This window comes from Arachis stenosperma, chromosome 6 (assembly GCF_014773155.1).
Source record: "Arachis stenosperma cultivar V10309 chromosome 6, arast.V10309.gnm1.PFL2, whole genome shotgun sequence".
Classification (NCBI taxonomy): Eukaryota; Viridiplantae; Streptophyta; class Magnoliopsida; order Fabales; family Fabaceae; genus Arachis; species Arachis stenosperma.
Window position 1 is genome coordinate 142,204,687 of NC_080382.1, and position 24,611 is coordinate 142,229,297.

Genomic DNA, 24,611 nt, shown 5'->3' on the forward strand with positions numbered 1-24,611 from the left:
AAGGCTCTGCGTATGAATCTTCTCCTTTATTAACTTATAAGGTGACGGAATTTTAAACAAAGTTGAAGTTTCCGATAGATAATTTTTTATCGTGGAAGATTGAAAAATATTATATGAAAAGTAACATTTGCTATAAAATTCTGTTTAATCTGTTTTTATTATATTAGAATTTAGAAGTGAATTAAAAATGAAATTATATATATAAATTAAAACCCCTTAGGTCCAACACCAAGAGGTCTTGTTCTCAAAAACGCACCCCACTTGCAACTTGCAAGTCTCTCTCTCTCTCTCTCTCTCTCGTTGACATAAAAGAAAAGGGGGAAAACGGCGATGCAGGGGCTACGGCGGTGCTCAAACGACGTCGTTCAGCTGGACCTATCCAGTACAGTGACGACCACAAACACATCATCAACCTCACTGTCCATCGACGTTGAGGAATCAGTGGAGGCCAAGATCCAACGGCTCATAACAGAGCACCCAGTCATCATATTCACACGATCTTCTTGCTGCATGTGCCACGTCATGAAGAAGCTTCTCGCTACCATCGGAGTTAACCCTACCGTCATCGAATTGGACGACCACGAGATCGCCGCCCTCCCCTCCTCCTCCGAAGACGGACCTGCTGCCGCCTCCAATCTCCGGAACCGCGCCCCCGCCGTCTTCATAGGTGGCGCGTGTGTCGGTGGTCTCGAGTCCCTCGTGGCTCTCCACGTCAGCGGTCACCTTGTTCCTAAGCTCGTTCAAGTCGGTGCTCTCTGGGTATGAATATCAAAATCAATTATCCAAATTATAAATTTCCTTTTCTCTATTAAAAATATCAATATTGTTATTTCTTCCTCCAAAAAAAAAAGAAAAAGAAAAATATAAGTAATTGTATAATTTCAAGTCCTCTCCCTCTCTCTCCCTCTCTCTCTTCATGCAATGTTTCTAATTTTGGTTAGAATTGAAGTGTGAGTTAATTAATTAAACTGATGTAATTAAATATAAAAAGTTAATATAAAAAGTAGTCTTCAGTGTTAGTTAATAATTAAAGTATATTAATTTTGCTATAGTAGTTATTATGAATGATTTTAGGGTAAGAAAGAAGTGCCATATAGGTATAGATTGTAGTTCTATATCCCAATTATTGATCTACTTTCCTCTTCTGCTGCTAACTTCACTAGCTAGGGAATTTTGAACAGGAATCTTAAGAAGTGTATGTATTTTTTTTTTCTTAGCGTTTATGGATGGTGACAATGGTTAAAAAAGCAAAACAATGATCGCAGATCTTATTAGCTACAGTAACCATTCAACTTTAATTTAATCTAATATTTAAAATTAAATAAAATTAAGTGCATACAATAATAATAATAATAATATGATTTGACCAAATTAGATGATATTGTGGGTTTTCATAGGGGGGACACGTGTTGTGGGAGAGCATCTGTTTCTCTTGTGTGCAGAGAGAGCGTGACAACGTTGTTTGTTTTGTTTTGTTTGGACTTTATTCATCTGTTTCAACTTCAAGTGTGTGTTCTTCTGTGATTGGGTCCCACTCTACAATTATTGTGCAATCTGGACCGTTGCTTTCTCACTTCCTTTTTCTTTTTAATCTAATATATCCGTTATGAGATCAAGATGACGAATTTCACATGGGAAAAGTTTCTTCTAGGACCAAGAGCATTTTTGTGAGTTTGACTCATCTCAATTATAGGTCATATACAAAATGATACTAAAAATGTTTACATTAGGAAATGAATGAACACATACATAAAGGAATCTCTCTTTATATAAATAATGATTATGTAGATTGTAGAGACAAGATTCATTTTCCTAAACCATTTTCCAAAACTAATAAGCGTAGTATATAGTTGAGTGGTGTGAAAAATTGAATGAAATGTTATAAAAGTAATAGAGATGATTCCTTCTAACTTAAGACTTATGTTTTGATTGCTTCACTTGCCATTACCAATGATGGGGACAAATATGGCCGTCCGAGTGAGGAAGATCTTTTATTTATTTTGTTCTATTTTATTTTTTATTTTAATTTCTATATTCTTGACTTCTTGTCCCCTATGGGGGGCTATAGGTCCTTGTGAAAGGGCTAAGGGGTTCTCAATTAATGGCACGCATATCCAATAATTATTGAAAAAAAAAAAATATATAGTTTAAGTCTACCACGGCTCTTAATATTTTTAATTATATATTTTTTGGTCCTCTCTGCACCCTTGGCACTTTGATAAGCATCCAATAGAATCAAATCCCAATTTCTGAGTAATATTGTCCTCTAAAAAGGAATTAAAATAACTACTTTAGGCATGGTTCATTGGTTAATTATGCTGTTATTGTCGAGCCAGAATCATATGCATGAAAGGAGTTGCAATTGGAATTAGAATTGGAATAATTGGAATCCATACTAACCTCTTATATATTCTTCAATTTCTTGCTTTCTTTTTTGTTCTTTTGACTAAATATGAGTTGCTTTTTCTTTTTTCAAATGACAGAGACCTCATTTTCTCATTCACAGTAATGCCTGTGGTGTGTAAATAATAAATCATGTCATAAAAATAAAAGTAATTGTTGTGTTCAACTTGGCTTTATTTATGTTGCAACAATAATAATAATTTTTATTAGTATTATTACCCCATGAGAATAAAATAGTATGTGCATATATTCGCTTGGACACTATTGATGAAGCTATTTAAATAATTATTAATTAATTCATCATTGAATCTAGTACCATTGATGATCACAAAAGATGAATTAAAAAAGCTTTCTGATTAGATTCAAAGGTAAAATCAAATTACTGTCATCATGGTAAGAGACAACTTTGATGTGGTAATGCATGATGGCATGCATGACTACAACACCAAAAGTCACATAATGTAGTTTTTTTTTTTTTTTTTGTCAAAGTAAGTCTCCATATTTATTATTAAGAGTCAATTTAAAAGGGTGCATAAGTAACTTTTTTTTTTTACCTTTAATTTATGAAAAATTATAACATTAGTATTTGGTGCAATTTTTAAAATGAAATTGTAATTTTCTAAAAAGTTATTTAAGTGTTTATATTGAAGTTAACAAAAATAAGTTCTCTTATAATAAAAATTTTTTTATCATTTTTTTTTAAATAAGTATTTTTAAAATTAAAAAACTAAATACAAAATAATTTATTTATAAGCTTAATATAAATATTTATTTTTTTTTCAAAAAGAACTTAATTAAACTATTTATCCAAATTAAACATTAGTCTAAAGTATCAACTATGGTTATTTTTTTTATTTTTCACGGTGTAATCTGACTTAGCAAGTCAAAGATTAATCCGTTGTGAATTTGTATTTCATTTAACGATGAAAAAGTCTAGGAGGCCAGCAACTTTTGTGTTTTGTGATCAGGACTTAACCATAAAAAAATAAGTAATCTTCCGCCATTAGATGTAATCTCACACTATTGAAAACACTATTAATGGTCAATTAATGGTTACAAAATACAAAAGTTACTAACCTTCTAGCACTTATCTTTAAAGATTTATCGTTAGTGAATAAATTATTACATATATAAATTAAGATTCGTATTTCCAATATTTGCTAAAAGTTAAACCGGTCGAGTGAGCCGACATCACCGAACCAAATTGGTTAAAGTATGAACCATATGAAATTAGAGCACAGGGAGCATCTTATGGAAAAGAATCATAAATATCTATGATTATCACTACTTCACTATTGTAAGGCAAAGTCCGCACACAAAATGAAAAACCCCCAAATAGAAACAAAAACGAAAAAAGGGTTTAGCACTTAACAGTAGTAGTGTTGTCATTGGATGAGTGCCACTACTTTAATTTCTCTCACTGCTTACATAAACAAAAAGCACTTTGGTTGTGATTAATTATTGAGATAAGCAAAGCATCTTGGAAGCTGGGGTAGAGCCAGAGCAGCATCTTGGTGCTTTCTACATATTTGTAATTAATTACGCAAACATATTTGTGCACACATATTTCATTTAGGGCAGGATAATAAAACATCACTTTTGTTTTTGGTATGTTTTAAATTAGAGTAAAACCTCTTTTGGATCCCTATCTTATTTAATTTTAATTTAAACAATTTATATTTTAATAATTGAAAAATAACAATTTTTTTCTTATTTTTTTTTATCATTAGACGTATGAGTTTTTTATGAGATTTTTTAATAAAAGATGGTGAAAGATGCTTATATGTGATGTAACTTATATAATCTAACATTTATCAATCTTATGTGAATGATAATTATTTGATGAGATTATTTTAGTTTCTGCATAATTATCAAAATAATATCATAATCAAATGGTTATTATTCTTTTATAATATTATTTAATGAATGTATAGGTAATAAACGGTCACAATATAATAATTATCATTTATGTAAGACAGGTAAATATTAGATCATAAGTAAGTATTTTCTGCTATTTTTTTTCTAGAGATTCTCACAGAAGTGTTCATACATATAATTAAACGAAAGAATAAGGGATGAATAGTCATTTTTCAATTATTAAGATATAAGTTGTCTAGATTAAAAAAAGGATAAGAATAAAAAAAATTTTACTCTTAAAAAAATATTAAAAATAAAATATTATTTTAATTTTATTGTTTTAAGGAAATTTTAATTTGGTTGTCAATGTCTGAATCAAACAAAGATTGATATTGATATTCCGAATGGAGTAAAATAAAGAAGAGGTTATGATTAAGGGCAAGAACGTAAGTCCGAATTCCAGTTCAGTTGGCACTAAGTGGGGCCCAATTAGTTCTTTTTCCTTTGGGCTTGGAAAAGACTCCAAAGGTGATGAGTGATGACATCAACGACATCAACCACTACAAGCCCACAATCCTACTGAAACAGAGACTCACTAATCCTTTTTAGACAATGAAACTACAAGAAACTAAAATAAATTATGTAAAATCACTATTAATAAAGTACACACTTCATTAGAATAGATTGATCATTGAAAATATACAATTGATAAAGCAACTGTTTTTGGCAAATTTTTTAGTAATTAATTATAAAAAAATACTAAAAAATTATTAAAATTTATTATTTTTAGTCATTAATTAATTATTAATATTTAAAAATATAAAATAAAATATATTATTGGATTACTAAACTAAAAGAATTGAGTTAATAATTAAGTGATAATTAAAAATAATAAATTCTAATAGCTTTGATATTTTTCTTAACAATTCTGCTAGGGAACCAAGAGGGGATTCAGCCAACTCCTGCCAACTTTTTAGTAAGATAGATCTAGAAACTTATCTTAATAAAAATAAATTAATATATATGAATGTTTTTTTTGTTAAATATCCGAATGTTTCTTTTAATTTTCATACTAAATGGATGTTCTTTTAATTTATATATTTTTCGAATTTTTTGTATTGTAATTGTGAATATCTCTATTTCTTTAAGAATTTCATAGTTTTTTTTTTAAATCCTATAGATATGAAATATAACTGGAAATTTCTTTTGTTAAGCATTAGGATGTTTTTTTCATATTAAATGAATGTTTTTTTATATTTCTGAAATTGTTCAAGAACAACTCGTGCTCTACCACTCTTTCCGTAAACAATTCTTAAAGCAAACCAAGTACAAGGCATAGACCGATTGGATTCGCGATTTGACCGATTCAAAAACCTGTACCGCTTGCTGCAGGAGATGCTGCAAAGGATTAATGTATGAGTGGATTCCATGGAGCAAGATACTCCGATCCGTCACAAACGAAATTCTCTGACGTCGCACCAGGCCGCCAGTGGCTCGCAGGGGAGTAGAACCGCGCTGGAGTAGTGGAGAAAACTGGAACTCAAATTTTTCGCAGCGGTGCCAGAAGAGAAGTGGGTCGCGGTGGCGATGTTCGCCATGGAAGACCGCGTGTTCACGTGGTTTCGACGCTGACGGTGAAAGAGGGGTCTGTGACTGTGACTGTGTGTGTGGTTATTGTTGGAGGTGGGTAGATTAATGTGAAAGAGAAAATAAAAGTTTTTATAGGTTTTAATTAGGTTTACTTAATTAATTTTAAATTTTTTAAATTTTAAATTTTAAATTTTAAAATTAATTATTAATAATTATAATTAATTGAATTGTTCAATTCTTAACTGGTTAGAAGTTGGTCCAAACACTTTTTCTTTTCTTAATTATATTTGTCGTTTGAAGCACAGGAGCAAAGCTAACCTAGTATTATTATCGAGAAAAAAGACCATCAAATTAAGAAAAAATTTCCCTTGCCCCTTGTGTAAGAAATAAAAAAGTGGGAACTTTTTTTCTTTTTTAAAACCATTATTTATATTATATTATAAAATATCCAACTAACTTTGTTTAAGAAACCGCAGTAGTTGTATGATGAAACTCATGAAAGCTAAGGTTTTTGACTTTTGGGAAAAAAAAAAAAAACAAATATTTACAAATGATTTAAAAAATTACAAATTAAAATTATTCACGTTTTTATAAAGATATGAGTTGTTCATTTTTTATAACTTGTCAACGAGTCAACGACTCCATAAGTGGGGTTCTTTTTTCTCCCAAATTTTGTGGCTTTTTCTATAATGGAAAATCAAATGTGGCATGCAATTTGCATGGCATGATATAATATAATAATGAACAGCAATGGGAGGACCCATGTTAGAATCTTTTACACCCTAACCAAGAAGAATCTCTCAAAAATGGATCTCTTTCCACACACAAGCATTTACAAAATTAAAATTTTACCAATTTTTTTTTTAATTTTAAAAATAGGCTAAAAATATAAATGGCATGGTAGATGAAAAATCATTAGTTCCTTAATGCTTGGACTTCAGGTGGTGCACTCAGCTATAAGAAAGACACTTTAATAATTGTTATATCTTGGTAAACGTTACATCAATGTACATATATAAATAAACTTGAAGGAATAAGCTTTTTCTACCTAGCATAGCACATTCTAAGGTTGGGAGCTACCATTAATGGTTACTTTAGAATTTTTCCCAATTATAATCTTTCATTGAGCTCACACCACTACTTTCATCATCAAGCCCGCCATTTGTGTCACACTTCGATGTATTTTTTTCTTTTTCTTTAAATTTAACTACTAACATTCGAATTTTTCTAATTATAGCATGTAAATTAAATATGAAAATCAGTAACTAAATATAAGGTTAGGAGGAGAGATCTCTTCCCATGTGAATAAAAACATATAAACCAAACCACCCATAATAAGAATTTAAGAACTAACAGCCAACCTATGGCAATTGAAAACTACGGTCATAAACTTATTCATCCAAAAAATTTAAATAAACAGAAAAAGATAATATTAATGATTATATTTTTAACTATTACGATATAAATTATGGGCAGTGCTACGATAATGAAAAAAAAATTTCTTACATGCTGAAGTAAACGTAAAGTACAGGATTGATGGACGTGTGTAAAGTTATTTCTCAAAAATGAGCAACTCTGATAAAAAAACAGAAACAACATATTTTAATAGATAAAACTAATTAATAAGATAAGTACTATGTTATGTTAATTATTGTGGTTAAATATTTAGACTATTTTTATTTCAAGCCTAATAAAATTTTTTACGCTGGATTATTTATTTAACATAAGTAAATTGGGATGCTGCCTTATTTTTTTTGGACTTAATCCCAGTCTAATAATAATAATAATAATAATAATAATAATAATAATAATAATAATAATAATAATAATAATAATAATAATAATAAACGAATAATTTTTTATTTGTTTGGGCTTAGTCCCAGTCTTAATGTTGTAGTCCACTTTATTTATTTATTTGTTTCTTTAACCAAATATTGTTTCATATATTAAGAGCATATTCTTATAAACGAATAATTTTTTCACAATAAAATTAGCAACTAAAATCTACTACTAATATATTTTTTATTAATATATATGTGGTTTAATTTATATCCAACATGTATTTATATTTTAGTATGTATTTTATATTAATGGCTACAAAAATACAAAATAAAAATAAGAAGTAGTTTAAAATTAAATTTTTTTTTTAAATTTCAATAATATTTTAAGAATATCAACCTACTCTAAAATAATATGGTACAAGAATAATATATATTTTGTTATTTTTACGCTAGCATACATTTTCTTAATTTGGTTTTATAATAAAATAACTATTAGTTAATTCTTGGGAAACGGAGGCTAAGTTGGGTGTATCGTTGGCTGGTTTCGTTGTAACGGAGGCACCCGCGTTGCAACGATGGCTCGGAGCGTTGCAACAGATGAGCCAAATTTTCTTATTTCACAATTGGCTCGTGCACTTTTTTTGAAATTTTGAGGGAACCTTGGTAATATTATTTAAAGGCTGCACAAAAAATCCAAGTCAAAAATCGCACTTTTGCTCCGTTTTTCTTTTTTTTTTTGGCTTTTCGGGTGAAAAAAAATTGACAAAAAAAAATTTTCACACGGTGTAAATTCACCAAATTTGGTGGATGGAAAGATCTTATTTTCTATAGATGTTGCAAAAAACGGCGTCAAAATTCGATCTCTAGAGCACTTTCTTTGAGTATGTCTCCTCACGGAAAAGAATATCTATCCGTGGCACTTTGGTAATAGCTCGGCAGTCTATTATAGCAGGGAGAGGTGTTGTGCTGCTGAAACTCGAGTTGTCCAAAGGCTTGCTGGACACAATGCCAGCAAGATGCACGTTGTCTTGCCATCCCCTAGATACACTAGCAAGCACGTTGTGGTTGTGGTATGCCATATTATTTCAGACCTACGTCGAAGACTGTCAAACCACTTCATTGCCGCTTTAGTTAATTCTTAAAAAAGTTTTGCTACGAGTTTCATCCGACGCGTCAGATGTGAAATCTCTTCCGTGAAAAGATCCTCACCCCGAATTGGAAAAATCTTTGAAACTGACATGAACTCAATTTATCACTTGCTGAAATATAAGGGCTTCAGCACGGTAGTAACGGCCATACAGGTGATAAATTGAGCTGGCGGCATCTTCTAGTGGACGCGTATTGATGTTGGGGATACACACGCAGACAAAAGCCCGTCTAGTGCAGTGATTGCAGAAAAAGATTTAGGTGAGTTGGGATAATCACGTAAGTTATAAGCTTATATTAAATTATTAATGATAGTTATGTTTTTGGATTGGATTTTTTTGTAGAACATTAATATTTTTTGTTGTAATGGTGGGCCTGAGATTTTTTAAGGATTATTTTTGTATTGTGTAGGGTCTAACGTGAAAAAACAGTTTTTTGAAAATATTGTTTGAGAGAGAGAAAACTAGCATGTTGATATTAGGCATAGTTAATTGGACCAAGTAATATGAGAAAAGAAATTTGTTTCCCTTTTTTAATATATATTAGAGACTTGGAAGGACTTAGGAGGCAGAAGAAAAAAAATAACTAAAATTGAGAGTAACCTAAGCATTAACATGATCACATGAATACTATTAAAAATATATTGATAGAGATTGGAATTGGGATTTGGGAGATTAAACTCAATATTATATTTAGTGATTAGAGATTAAAATTAAAATTTTAATTAAGACATAAAATTGTAATTACTTTAATATTTTTAAAAAATTGAGACACAAAATTAAATTTTTTGAAAAAAATAATACTTTAATAATATTTTTTAATAATTAAAAATATTTTAATAAACATTTTCATTTTATATCTATATTTATTTTGAACTAAATAAAATATTAACTAAAATATAACTATATTTTACACCAAATATATCACATAAAATTAATATCTCAATTTTAATTTCTCTTTTAAATACAGTCTAAAAATTATGATGAAGGCAGTGAATTAAGTTGGGTGGGATTGATAATAAATAATTATTTTTATTTTTATTTTTTAATTAATCTAACTTTAATAATTGACAGTTATAGAAAAATTAATGTAAAATTTAAATGGATGTAATTTAAATTAACAATGTTATTTAATTTTGATAAACTAAGCCTTTAAATTAAAAAATAAGCATATTATTTTTATATTTAAATTAAAGATGTCCGAAAAATAAAGATGTCCAGAAAAAAGTCTATTATGTAAAAAATTAAAATAAAAAAGCACATATTGAGCTATACAGCTATTCTGATGGAAGAAATTTTTTTGATTTGTTACAACACTATTCCAATTCATTTGTTTTACAAAAATAATCCAACTACAAAAAATATTACTGAGCCCAAAATTAAAAAGTCCAAAATTTTAATCATAAACATTAACAAAAAATAATAGTATAATACTTATCTAATTAATCTCCTTTATCTACCATACGCAGCTCTTTAATCAGAATTGTTGTTCTTTAGGGAACCAGTCAACACGTGTTCACCACAATAATGATAGACTATCGCGTTTTCTTTCTTCCAAATGTCCAACGTCATAGAAAACACCCATGTAGTAAAGAGGGACTTGGCATATTCCCGATAAGAAACTCAACTATTCCCACAAAGCACGCTTCTCTTCGCTTATATGCACAACATACTCCAAGATAACCGCAGAAATAGAAATTAGTGTTTGTTACTTCCCTTTTGTATAGACAACATTGTGTCTTCTGTGTAACAATTACTCAACTTAAACATGATATCGTCCGACATTAATAAACTTCCAAAAGCACACCTTCAGATCGCAGAAATTCTAAACACATTGCATCATTACCCCAAAATTGAACTAAATGAAACTTTGTAATCACCTCGTGCACCACTGTATTCTCATCGTCTAAATCTGAATGCTGCACTCCATCACCCCTGATCAGATATATACTAATTAACATGCTGCCTACCAATGCCGTGCAAACTAGCGTGGATCTCATTAACCATACTTGGTGGAATAATTTTTTTCGCTGTGCAGTTCAAACAATTCTCCGCACCTCTGCCATTCTCTTTTCCAGCTTAATTATGCTCGTTGGGTGCATGCGGTGCTTCATGCTCCTCCCTGTCCTCCACGCCATTAAACTGAGGACGGACACTACAGACGGTTGGAGCAGCTGGAGATTGTACTGGAGCAACAACGAGAGGCTGAACGAGCTCCAAAAGGAAAGTCCGAGGATGATGGGATTCAGAAGGACTAACAGACACACTTTAAGCGGACCTCCAAGGTCGAAGAGCTCATGTCGGTTTCGAAGATTTTTCCAATTCAGGATGAGGATCCTTTCACGGAAGATATTTCACATCTGACGCGTCGGATGAAACTCGTAGCAAAACTTTTCCAATAATTAACTAAAGCGGCAATGAAGTGGTTTGACAGTCTTCGACGTAAGTCTGAAATAATATGGCATACCACAACCACAATGTGCTTGCTAGTGTGCCTAGGGGATGGCAAGGCAACGTGCATCTTGCTGGAATTGTGCCTAGCAAGCCTTTAGGCAACTCAAGTTTCAGCAGCACGACACCCCTCCCCCCTATAATAGGCTGCCGAGATATTACCAAAGTGCCACAGATAGACATTCTTTTCCGTGAGGAGACATACTCATGGAAAGTGCTCTAAAGGTCGAATTTTGATGCCGTTTTTTGCAACAATCTCTAGAAAAATAAGATCTTTTCATCTACCAAAGTTGGTGAATTTACACCGTGTGGATTTTTTTTGCCAATTTTTTTCCCACCCGAAAAGGCGGAAATTAAGAAAAATGAAAAATCAAGCAAAGGTGCGATTTTTACTTGGATTTTTTTTGTGCAGCCTTTAAATAATATTACCAAGGTTCCCTCAAAATTTTAGAAAAAAGTGCACGAGCCAATTATGAGATATAAAAATTTGACTCATCCGTTGCAACATTTCAAGCCATCGTTACAACGGCGGATACCTCCGTTGCAACGAAACCAGCCAACGATGCACCCAACCCAGCCTCCGTTTCTCAAGAATTAACTAATAGTTATTTTATTATAAAACCAAATTAAAAAAATGTATGCTAGCGGAAAAATAACAAAATATATATTATTCTTGTACTATATTATTTTAGAGTAGGTTGATATTCTTAAAATATTATTGAAATTTTTTTAAAAAAATTTAATTTTAAACTACTTCTTATTTTTATTTTGTATTTTTGTAGCCACTAGTATAAAATACATACTAAAATATAAATACACGTTGAATATAAATTAAACCACATATATATTAATACAAAAATACATTAGTGGTTGATTTTAGTTGCTAATTTTATTGTGAAAAAATTATTCGTTTATAAGAATATGCTCCTAATATATGAAACAATATTTGGTTAAAGAAAAAAATAAATAAATAAACTGGACTACAGCATTAAGACTGGGACTAAGCCCAAACAAATAAAAAATTATTCGTTTATTATTATTATTATTATTATTATTATTATTATTATTATTATTATACTGGGATTAAGTCCAAAGAGAAATAAGGCAGCATTTCAATTTATTTATGTTAAATAAATAACTCAACTGTAAAAATTTTATTGGATTTGAAATAAAAATAGTCCAAACATTTAATCACAATAATTAACATAATATAGTATTTATTTCATTAATTAGTTTTACCTGTTAAAATTTGCTGTCTTTATTTTTAGTCAAAATTACTCATTTTGGGAAACAATTTTACACACGTTCACCAACTTTATACTCCACGTTGCTTCAGTATGTAAAAAAAAAAAATTTCTTTTATCACCGTAGCACTGCCCATAAATTAAAGCAGTGCTATGGTGTTTAAATACAATTTTTTCAGCAAGTACTGAAATATATTATAGTATTATGCAGAAAGAAACACGTGTGTATGTTGCATGTACACGCGTAGACAAAAAGGTGTTTGAGAGAAGTTAAAGTTTATTAGTAGATAATATTGATTAATTATGAATAAGTAATTTTATTGTAATATATAAGTGAATGTCTATTTAATGATTTAGATGGTTAACTTTTTCAATAATAAAATCCAACTTATTAAGATAAGACTAAAGTAATTGAGTTTAAAAGTGTAATTTTTGTACAAATATAAATAGAAGTGTGAATATAAATAAAAGTGTGATATGAGACAAATGATTTATACAAACAACAATAACTCATCTTTTTTTTTATACGCTACAACATATAATTAGTAAATATATATCTACATATATATGAATAATTTTTATTATATTAAAATAATAATATTAGTGAATATTAATGTTAAAGTTTTTTATTTATATTTTTTTATTTTTTATTTTTTATTTATTTATTTCACAACACGTTATCAGCACAAAACAACTATTTATTATGGATATTAGATGTCAAAATTCATCTTGATTCAATAGATCTTGAAAATATCGTTAATGATGAAAATAAAGCATCCCAAAAGGATAAAGCTAAAGTCATGATCTTCTTTCGTCATCATCTTGATGAAGGATTGAAAAATGAATATCTCATGCTAAAGATCTTGCAGATCTGTGGAAGAAACCTTGAACAAAGGGATAATCATCAAAAGACAGTGATACTTTCTCAAACCCGATATGAGTGCACATACTTGCGTTTACAGGATTTTAAATCATAAATGAATAACATTCAACAATGTTCCGAATTACCTCACGAATAAAATTATGTGAGAAAAAGATAGCTGATAATGACATGTTAGAGAAAATTTTCTTGACATTCCATGTCCCGAATGTGCTCCTGCAGCAGCACTATCGAGAAAAAGAATTTAAAAATATTTTGAACTAATTTCTTACCTTCTTATTGCTGAACAAAACAATGAATTGCTGTTAAGAATCATGAAGTGCGCTCAACTGGTGCTGCCCAATTTCCTAAAACAAATGCGGTAAATTATAACTCCATAAGAGGTAAATTGCAAGGTTTTAATAAGAAGAAAAATTATGAGAGGAAGAAAAATTATGTTCACAAGAAAGGATCTCATCAGAAGTGGGATAAAGAAAGAAATAATGGGCAAAATAAATTAATCGAGGATAAATATTTCCGTTGTGGTGAAAAGAGTCATTGGTCGCATACTTGTTATACCCCAAGACATTTAGTTGATCTTTATCAAGTATTCTTAAAAAAAGATGACAAAAGAAAGGAGACATATTTTGTTTTAAAGAATGTTGTTGAAAATTACACTACTCATTAAGAAGTATATGATTTCTTTGAGGATCTTTTAGGAAATATTATTCATTTAATCAATAATAAAAAAGTTTAATATCAGGGTTCATTAAATACTTATGTAAATAAATAATGTAAAAATTTTTTTATTAAGTTTTATTTTTTATGTATTTGAATTTCAAGTATGATGTATATAAATAATGTTTAGTAAGATATTTATATTTAAGAATTTTAAAATCACTAAATTTGTCAAGTTCTATAATAATAATAATAAAATTTGTAGTATATGATATCATGTACAGTGTCTCTTAGAAAAATAATTTTAATCAGGAATATAATTTTACTGTATATTTATTTTATTTTTATTATTATTATTATTATTATTATTATTATTATTATTATTATTATTATTATTATTATTATTTGTTTTTGAAGAAAATGACAAGGACATATAATGAAGATGTTTGTTTTGCGGATAGTACAAGTTCGCATACTATTTTCAAAAGTAATATATATTTTACTCATCTTGTACTAAAAGAAGAATGTGTTAATATCATTATTGGCTTAGGCAATATGATAGAAGGCTTCGGAAGAGCTATAATTTTGTTTCCTACAAGAACAAAATTCATAATAAATAATGCACTGTTGTCTACTAAGTCTCTAAGAGACTTGTTGAGTTTTAAAGATATTCGTCAAAATAGATATTATATTGAAATAATGAATGAGGAAAATCATGAGTGCTTATGTATTACAACTCATGATTTAAATAAAAAGGTTATATTATTAGAAAAGTTACCCTTACTTTCTTTTGAGTTATATTATATTAAAATCAGTGCAATTGAATCACATGCCATTGTAAATAAAAATTTACTAATCCAAATAAATTCATAATTTGGTATGATCGATTGGGGCATTTTGGAACAACCATGATACGAAGAATTATTAAAAACTCTTATGAACATTTACTAAAGAACTAGAAGATTCTTAAATCTAGTGAATTTTGTTGTGCTGCATGCTTTCAGGAAGACGTTAATTTTAATGCCATCACCAGTAAAAATTGGATTTGAGTTTTCTGAATTTCTAAAAAGGATTCAAGGTGATATATGCGAATTTATTCATCCACCATATGCATTTTTTTAGATATTTTATGGTCCTATTAGACACATATTCGAGATGGTCACATGTGTGCTTATTGTCTTGTTGTAACTTGGCGTTTGCGATATTACGTACTCAAATTATTCGATTAAAAACACATTTTTCAAAAAATTCTATCAAAACAATTTGTCTTGATAATGCTAGTGAATTCACATCTCAAGCTTTCAATGTTTATTGTACAACCAATGGTATAAGTGTCGAACATCTAGTAGCTCATCTTCATACACAAAATGGACTAGCAGAGCCACTTATTAAACGGATCCAATTGTTTGCTAAACTGTTACTTATGAGAACAAATCTCCCAACCTCTGCTTGGGACATGCTATTTTACATGCTGCAGCACTTATTCGTTTAAGGTCAACAAGTTACCACCAATTTTCTGCTCTGCAATGAGCTTTTGGCCAGCAGACAAATGTTTCTCATTTGAGAATATTCGGGTGTACGATATATGTTCCAATTGCCTCGCCTCATCGCATAGAAATGAGACCCCAAAGAAAATTGAGAATATATGTTAGATATGATTCTCCCTCTATAATGAGGTATATTGAGATACAAACTGGAGATGTATTTAAACTTTAAAGTCCGATTTGCAGATTGTCATTTTAATGAATAAAAATTTTTAACATTAAGGAGAGAGAATAAGCTTCTTGAAAAGGAACTTAATTAGAATGCATCATCCTTAATGCATTTAGATCCTCGATCAAGGCAATGTGAACTAGAAGTTCAAAAGATTATACTTAAATGTATTGCTTGATGCATTTTCTGATACGAAAAGGATAACTAAATTCTATATACCAGTTAAAAATGTCCAAATTTGAATTAATGTCCCAGTCGAACAAATGACCACCGGAATAAATTCACGTTAGAAGCGTGGTAGGCCTGTCAGTTCTAAAGACAAAAATTCTAAAAAAAAGAGGTAAATATTATTCCTGTTGAAAAAGATAAAGATATAGTAAAGACACATACAATTGTCCAAAATTCTGGTATAATTTTAACGCAAAAGACATTTAGGTACCTGAAAATTGTGAAAATGATGAGATCTCGAAAAATTATGTCTTTATAGGAGAAAAATATAATCGAAATGAAGCAATTATCAATGAAATATTTGCATAAAATGTGGCAATACACATCATGCATGAAAGTAAGGATCTTGAGCCAAGAACAGTCATAGAATATCGACAAAGGAATGATTGGTAAAATGGGAAGAAACTATGAAGGCTGAGTTAGACTCACTTGTAAAATGTGAAGTCTTTGGACCTATAGTCCATACACCAGAAGATGTAAAACCTGTGAGAAAACGAAATAAAAAAAAAGTTGTACGCTACAAAGTTTAACTTGTGGCACAAGGTTTTTCACAAAGACTTGGTATAGATTATGAAGAAATATATTCTTTTGTAGTAGATGCAATAACATTGTGTTATTTGGTCAGTTTATCTGCATACCATAAACTATATATGCATCTAATGGATGTTGTGACAACCTATTTATGCGGATCATTAGATCGTATATCTATATGAAAATTCTTGAAGGACTAAAGATATCTAAACCATCCAATGAATATTCGCAAGGGCTATACTCAATCAAATTGTAAATATCTTTATATGGTCTAAAGCAATTTGGACGAGTATGGTATAATCGTCTTACTGAGTATTTGGATAAAAACGGATTCAAGAATGATGATGTATGCCCATGTGTTTTCATAAAGAAATTTGCATTCGTATTCATTATAATTATTATGTACGTTGATGATTTAAATATCATTGGAATCCTTGAAGAGATTCCAACAATTATAAAAGTTCTAAAAGAAGAGTTTGAGATGAAAGATCTTGGAAAGACTGAATTTTGTCTCGACCTGCAGATCAAGCATACAAAAAATAGGATTTGTATTCATCAAACAACATACATAGAAAAGATGTTGAAGATATTTTATTTGGATAAGTCACATCCATTAAGTATCCCAAATGATTGTAAGGTTTTTGGATGTGGAAAATGACTGATTCCGTTCTAAAGAAGAAAATAAAGATATCCTTAGTCTTGAAGTACCATATCTCAGTGCTATTAGAGCACTAATGTATGTTGCTAATAATACACGACCTGATATATCATCTGCTGTAAATTTACTAGCAAGTTATAGTTCCTCTTCAACTAAAAGACATTGGAATAGAATAAAATAATTTTTTGATATCTTTATGGAACAGTTGATATGAGTTTGTTTTATCCATATGAATTCAAGTCACAATTAGTTGACTATGCAAATGTAGGATACTTGTCTGATCCACATAAAGGAAGGTCTCAAATAGGATACCTATTCACATATGGTGATACAGCTACATCATGGAGGTCCACGAAACAGACGATAGCAGCAACATCCTCTAATGATGCTGAAATACTAGCGATCATGAAGCAAGTCACGAGTGTTTTTGACTCAGGAGTTTAATCCAATATATTCTATCATCTTGTGGATTGACTGATAAAAAATAGGTCAAACTGTTCTGTTTGAAGATAATACAGCATGAATTGCTCAACTTAAGAGTTGATACATCAAAGGTAATAGAACAAAGCCTAATTCTCCCAAATTCTTCTTCACTCATGGTCTTTAAAATCAAGGAATAATTGATGCCAACAGATCCGCTCAAGCGATAATCTAGTAGATTTATTTATAAAGTCACTTTTAAAATTCTTATTTGAAAAATTGGTACATAAGATTGGGATGCGCCGATTTTGATATATTAAATAATATCGACAAGAGGGAGAGACTTACTCTTTTTTCCTTGGTCAGGTTTTTATCGTTATTGGGTTTTTTTTGACAAGGTTTTTAACGAGACAGTTCTCATCATAAAGGATATTGTACTCTTTTTTCTTCACTAAATTTTTTTTCATTGAATTTTCTTTAGTAAGTTTTTAACGAGGTATAATCCTAAATAGACATCTAAGAGAGAGTGTTGTGATATGAATGGATGCCCATTTAATGACTTATACGGTTAACTTTTTCAATAGTAAAGTTCAGTTTATCAAGCCAAAACTAAAGTTAATTGAGTTTGAAAGTATAACTTTTGTACGTATATAAATAGAAGTGTGGTATACTAGTACGAGACAATGACTTACACAAACAACAAATACTCCTTCCTCTCTTTATACATTGCAAATATAATTAATAAATATATATATATATATATATATATATATATATATGAATTATTTTTATTATATTAAAATAATAATATTGATAATATTTAATATTATAATTTTTATTTTATATTTATTTATTATTTATTTATTTATTTATTTCACAGCAAATCTATTATTAACTTTGTTAAGAACTTGGCCATATTTCTTTTGTTGCATGTGGGTCCTTTTTGGTAAGTTACTGTGGACGGGTAAGGTGAGCAAAAGATGCTACCATTTTCGGATTTTAATGCTAGGGCCATAACGATAATTATAATGAGGTCCCAACAAAAAAATTGATGATAATAATAAAAAAATAATAAAAATATAGATTTAACAAAAGAAAGAGACTTGGGTTACCAAGCAGGAGAACTGGAGAAGGGGCTACTATTTTGTTGTTTCATATTTTTCTTTATCTCAAACAATCATAAGCAAACAACAATATTTGAGAATTAAAAAAAAAAACTGAGGGTTTTATTTCTCTTAAATTTTAAATCCTCAATCCTCTGAAAAATGAAACTTTTTACAATTAAAAAATAAAAAGTAATGAAAATCTAAATCCCCATTTGATAATCCTAGTATCATTCTAGGCCCAACATCAACCTATCCATTCTATAATTCTTTAGCTCTGAAAGTCTGAAACTAAACTTTTACAAAAAAATAATACCGTTAACAAAAAAACCGGTAATTCATACTGATAAATAAACATATTTTTTAATCAATTTGGGTTGGTCTAGTGGTTAATTCATTAGTCCGTTTAAGCAAGTGTTGGGGTTGGGGTTCGAATCCCGCCTGCTACATGTAGCAATTCATTGATCAGTGACAAACCCTTAAATAGAGGTTACTATGTGTTCAAAATGAATAATGATTTGATTTTATGTAATTTTATGAAATTATTCCAACATATATGTCAAGTTACCTAGTAAAATTATTTTAACCAAGTTTATTAATTAATATATTACTTAATAAATTGATCTTATGATTACATATGTGCACGAGTCTGAGTTATTTGAATTTGTTTAATAAATTAAATAAAATACTATGATATGATGTACTTGCATTGGTATATCACTCATTAAATATAAATCTTATTTAAGCAAAATAAATGCAGAATTTCTAATAAGAACAACCAATTCTTACATCAGATTCATCTTCTTATTGCAATAATGGTGGATAGACCAATAAAAAAAAGAAAAACAGATAAAAAAAACTCAATAATTTGTGGATTAAAGTTCTATGGTTCTCTTCAAACACAACTTATATTGTTCTCATAGCCAATTTGTGCTTGCTTCATGCTCCAAGCATTTAATTTTGAAATTTGTATAGTTTGAATCCCATTATTAAATACAAAAAGATGAGCATTTTTGTCTATAGCCAAAGAAGGATAAACTCTACTGGTGATACAAATTCTCCCTTCATCTCCAAAACTTTCAACAATAGAGTGGTCAATCTGTATACCAAGAATTTATAAGAATAAGCCTTTCCACTCAAATCAATTAAGTATTATACTTATGATGGTAGACAAAATTATATAAATAAGTCAACTTGCTCTATGATTAAAACAAATTGAGAAAAAAGTGTATTTTAATTACAACCAAAGCAAATTTTCAACTAAATTGCTATGTTTTTTTTCAAAAGACTAGGCAGTTTTTAAATAAATAAAAAAATTGACAATACAAATGGGTTTGTCCATTTTTATTTACATAACTGCATTGTGAATCTTTTTTTAGAAAAAAAAACCGTATGATTGTTTGAAGGTGAAATGCAGTCGACTTCACGTAAAATTGATAAATGAGAGTTATTAGATGATTTGACTAATTTGACTAAATTTTTATCTAACAGCTCTTATCTATCAACTTTACGTGAAGTCGATTGCACTGAGTTTTTACCTTGTTTGAAAGATGACTATAGATCAGATTAGACATTTAAAAAATAGCATGAATGTTATGAACCATGCATTGAGATAGACAGAAATAGACATACCAAAGTTCTAAGAGAAATTGTTTTTTGAGTAGGATCTATGTCAAAGAAAGTTCCATATGTAGTTTTATCAAGGTCATCTCTTAATGAAGACCTGCATAAGAGTAGAGAAAAGATATTGTTCTGGGTTATTTTAAACTTAGAATGAAGTAAATTCAGAAACATATATAATACAATAATAAACACAACATTGGGAACCTGCTTTGATCACTACACATTAGGCCTACATATCTATTTGGAGCTTTATAGATTTGAAAGAACACTGAAGTTTGCTCTCTGAGATCCTCTGAAGCCAAAGCTAACAAACCAAATGGTCCAATTTTGCCACTTCTTGATCCATCTTCTTTTTTGCTACATAGTATTTGTGGATCAACACCCTTTGGATCTAACCATTCTGCACTTTCTAGGTCGGATATTTCAAATACCACTTCTACATCAACCTTCACAGTGATGAGAAATTTCAAAAATAAAGATAATTTTGTTATGATGATTTATTATAGAGTAATATTCTAAATTTGCCTTTTAAAGAAATATTAGATTACGGGAAAAACTCAGATACACTCGACTTCATGCGCATGAAGTTGATAATTGAGAGCCGTTAAACGATTTAACTGATTTGATTAAATTTTTATCTAACGACTCTCAATTATAAACTTTATATGAAGTTGACTGCACCTGAGTTTTCACCTTAGATTATTTATCTATACGGAGGAATTAATCTAAAAATTTTAAGAATTCTTAGGGATTTAGTTTATCAAATAACGATAAAACTAATGTGTCAATCTTTTAATAGAATTCGATGCGACTAGGGGTGTACATGGGTCGGGTCATACAGGGTTTGGCTTAATCTAGACCCGACCCGAAATATAGACCGGACCTAATTCTTGGACCATAACCTGATTTTAGACTAGGGGTGGCAAACGGGCCTAAACCAGCCGGGCCGGCCCGCGTAACCCGCCAAAAAAGGCGGGTTGCGCTGGAAAATCGGGACCGCCAAATAGCAAAAGCCCGTCTAACCCGCACCACTTAAACCGCGAAGTTTGGCGGGCTTCCCCGCCGGGCTAAGGTTTTTTTTAGTGAGGGGGTATTTTTGCAATATTTTGCCAAAACCTAACTTCTCCCAACCTAACTTACAAGAGTATGAAGATAAAAATTGAGTGTTTTGAATTATGTTTATGTTATTTTAGAGACAATATTTATAATTATGTTTTGGATTATGTTTATTTTGCTTTGGAGAGAATATTTATACTTATATTTTGAATGAAAATTTGGTTTATAATTATATTTATTAGATATTTATAATTACAAAGACTTTAATGTTTGTTAATATAAAAAATATAATTTTTTATGCCATTAGAAATTATAAATTTATTAATATGGTTGTGAAATTATATATATTACTTAGAAGTTAATAGTAAAAAAAAAAGAGGAGCTTTGGCGGGTTTAGCCCGCCAGCCCGCAGTTAGGCGGGGCGGGCTAGGATTCTAGGACCGCCTCACTAGGCGGGTCGGGTCGGACTTCCCCGCTTGCCATCCCTATTTTAGACCCGATGAAACCTACGTATTTTCGGGCCAGGTAAAAACTGGGTCTTTAGCATGTAAAAATCAACTAATCTCCAACTTTTATTTCACAATTCACATAGTAAAATTTACTTAAAAAAATATAACAAGAACCAACCCTTCTCTAAAATTAAAGCATAACCATAATCAATACTAATATTGTCTAACACCAAATATTTAAATCAATAGAAATAACACAATATTATCCATTAATCTAAAGTCTTATGTATTTTAAACATAAAATATTAACTTATAATCTTATAAATGACTAATAACACAAAATATTAAGGTTTATAATGTTTAAATTCCATATAAGAATAGCCATCATCCATTACTAATAACACAAAATATTAATTGTGTATGATGACCGAGCCACCGGGCCAAGTTCGGGTGACCCGAGCTATGGCCTGGACCCGACCCGAAATAATGACCGGGTCCATCTTTGAGACCCTTACCCGACCCTAGGCCCGATGAAATCACACTAAATTAGTCCCTAAAGTGTTTAGGGCCGGGCTGGACCGTGTACGCCCCTAGATGCGACACTAATTTATCTATTAAAATAAAAGGTTAAGAACTAATTTGATAATTGAAAATTTTCTAAAATATTCAACTAAAACTTCTTAAAGAATTGATTTGGAAAATGTATGACCAATTAATTAGTTAACTTACCTGAGATGCAATGATGCCGGAGACTTGAAGAGTTGATCCACTAAGGAGGTTTTCCTTAGTAATGCTCACTTGTTTGTCATGTAATTTTTCAACCTCTTCAATTGGCCATTGCACCAATCTCTTCCCACTTTTATCAAGCCAAATTTGCCTTGGAATTGACTACAACAAACATAGCCAAATTAAGCAACAACCATCATTTACCTAAATGGCTTGTTAATTAATTGCATTTTACCTTTTAAACTTTACATCATATACATTTGACCTAAAATAAGTGTACTATATTCATAAAAATATTAAATAAAGAAGTCAGCTAAAAATAAAAAATATTAAATACCTGTATACCAGCCCATCCTTTTTGAATATCATCTTGTGTAGAATCAGATTCATTCACCCATCCCCACAATATTCTCCTGTTCTTAGCATAATCAAAAAATGATTTGGAAGCATAAAATTTACCATAATCATACCTTAAATCTGAACTTGTTCCTGTGAATTTAACATCAGGAACAAAATTTTCGTTGTCACCAAAGACATTATAGTTTCCAAGAAAATAATAGTCATGTAACCTACTAAGATAACTTATCTTCATTACATGCCTAACAAAATTAGGATCTTGATGATCAAAAGATGTATCTACTCCATTTTCACCTTTGATCAACACCGGAAAGAAGTCCGGACACTCGCAAACTCCGGTGTTATCCGTCGCGAAAAACGGCCTAGAATCCACTTTCCAATCAACAAAATCCATACTATGGTACAAAATAACCTTCCCTTGATCACCATTTTGAGCACCAACAACTACCCTCCATTTTCCATCATTTCCAAGCCAAGCAGTTGAAGGGTCTCTAAAATTGTTCAACTCAACACCAATCGGTGGTTTCATCACAGGGTTTTGAGGGAGTTTGATCCATTCTCTTAGGAAAGGATCTGATGCATTCTTTGGAATAGCCAAGTTTTGAACTTGGTGTTTGTTTTCATCAATACCTGTGTACAAAATAAAAGGCTTTTCGCCTCCTTCGAGTATGGTGGCTGAACCTGACCAGCAGCTATTGATGTCGAAAGGCTTGCTCGGTTCGATAGCATTGTTTAGATGAATCCAATTGATGAGATCATAGGACACAGAATGAGCCCATACAATTCTGTCTCCAAAGGTTGCTGCATAAGGATTATGCTGGTAGAAAAGGTGGTAAACACCTTTATAGTACATTGGTGCTGCCATAGGTACATCAAACTTTAGTTATTAGATCATAAATTTTGGTGTATTATAAAGTCAAACTAAGTTTCATTGTGTGCTTACCATTTGGATCTGCAGAATGAAGGCATTGATTTACAAATTTTCTTCAACAAAAACATGTCAAATGAAATAAAGAAAATATATAATTAGACGATCAATGATTTATAACAAAGAGAGGAACAGAACAGAACAGAACAGAACAGAATACAACAGTGAAGTAAGACCTATAAATAAATAAATAAACTAAAGCATGTTCAATTTAAAAAGATTAGTTCATAAATCATAAAGCATGGTTGGGGGATAATACCGTTCATCCAATTTTTTGGGGGCTGAAAGTGATAAGAAGTTCGATATGGTTGATTAATAGAAGAAGAACTAATAATCCTATCTGGGAATGCTTCAATTCTGTTTCCATTTTGCAGGATAAAAAGAAACAATGCAAGTAATATTAGTGTTGCAAAGTTCTTCATCATGAATATTGTGAAGGAGAACATGAATTGGTTTGATTAATTAAGAATTTGTATTGTATATATAATTATATATGCAGAGTGCATCTTGTTAATAATGGACTAATTAATATATTCACAAAACTTGGAAGAACATGTATGATGGACATAATGATCATGGGACAAATCTAAAACCAAATATAGTTTCTTAAATCTAAACCCACATGCGTGACCCTGTTCTAAGTTTTTTTTTTCCAACGAATCTTTTCCTGAAGGATCACTTGAAGACAATATTAAATGAATAATGACAAAGACTCAAAAAAGTCTAAGGTCTTTTGGTTAAAAATATAAGAAGAAATATCAAGGTCTTGGTCATTTCTTTAATTTATTTTGCTTTAGTTATTTTATATGTA

General features: G+C 30.2%; 2 protein-coding genes across 2 annotated transcripts; one reads left to right on the plus strand and one right to left on the minus strand.

The window, feature by feature from the left end:
• Positions 1-241: 241 nt before the first annotated feature.
• On the plus strand, positions 242-982 carry LOC130935973 (glutaredoxin-C6-like). Its single transcript, XM_057865919.1, has one exon. The coding sequence runs from the start codon at positions 331-333 to the stop codon at positions 763-765; it is 435 nt and encodes a 144-aa protein (XP_057721902.1). The 5' UTR covers positions 242-330; the 3' UTR covers positions 766-982.
• An 18,432-nt stretch (positions 983-19,414) lies between these two features.
• On the minus strand, positions 19,415-24,414 carry LOC130932710 (beta-fructofuranosidase, insoluble isoenzyme CWINV3-like). Its single transcript, XM_057862111.1, has 6 exons — positions 23,816-24,414; positions 22,853-23,730; positions 22,519-22,677; positions 20,489-20,730; positions 20,294-20,384; positions 19,415-19,760 (listed from the first exon to the last, which is right to left on the minus strand). The coding sequence occupies exons 2-6, from the start codon at positions 23,723-23,725 to the stop codon at positions 19,557-19,559; spliced, it is 1,569 nt and encodes a 522-aa protein (XP_057718094.1). The 5' UTR covers positions 23,726-23,730; positions 23,816-24,414; the 3' UTR covers positions 19,415-19,556.
• Positions 24,415-24,611: the final 197 nt, after the last annotated feature.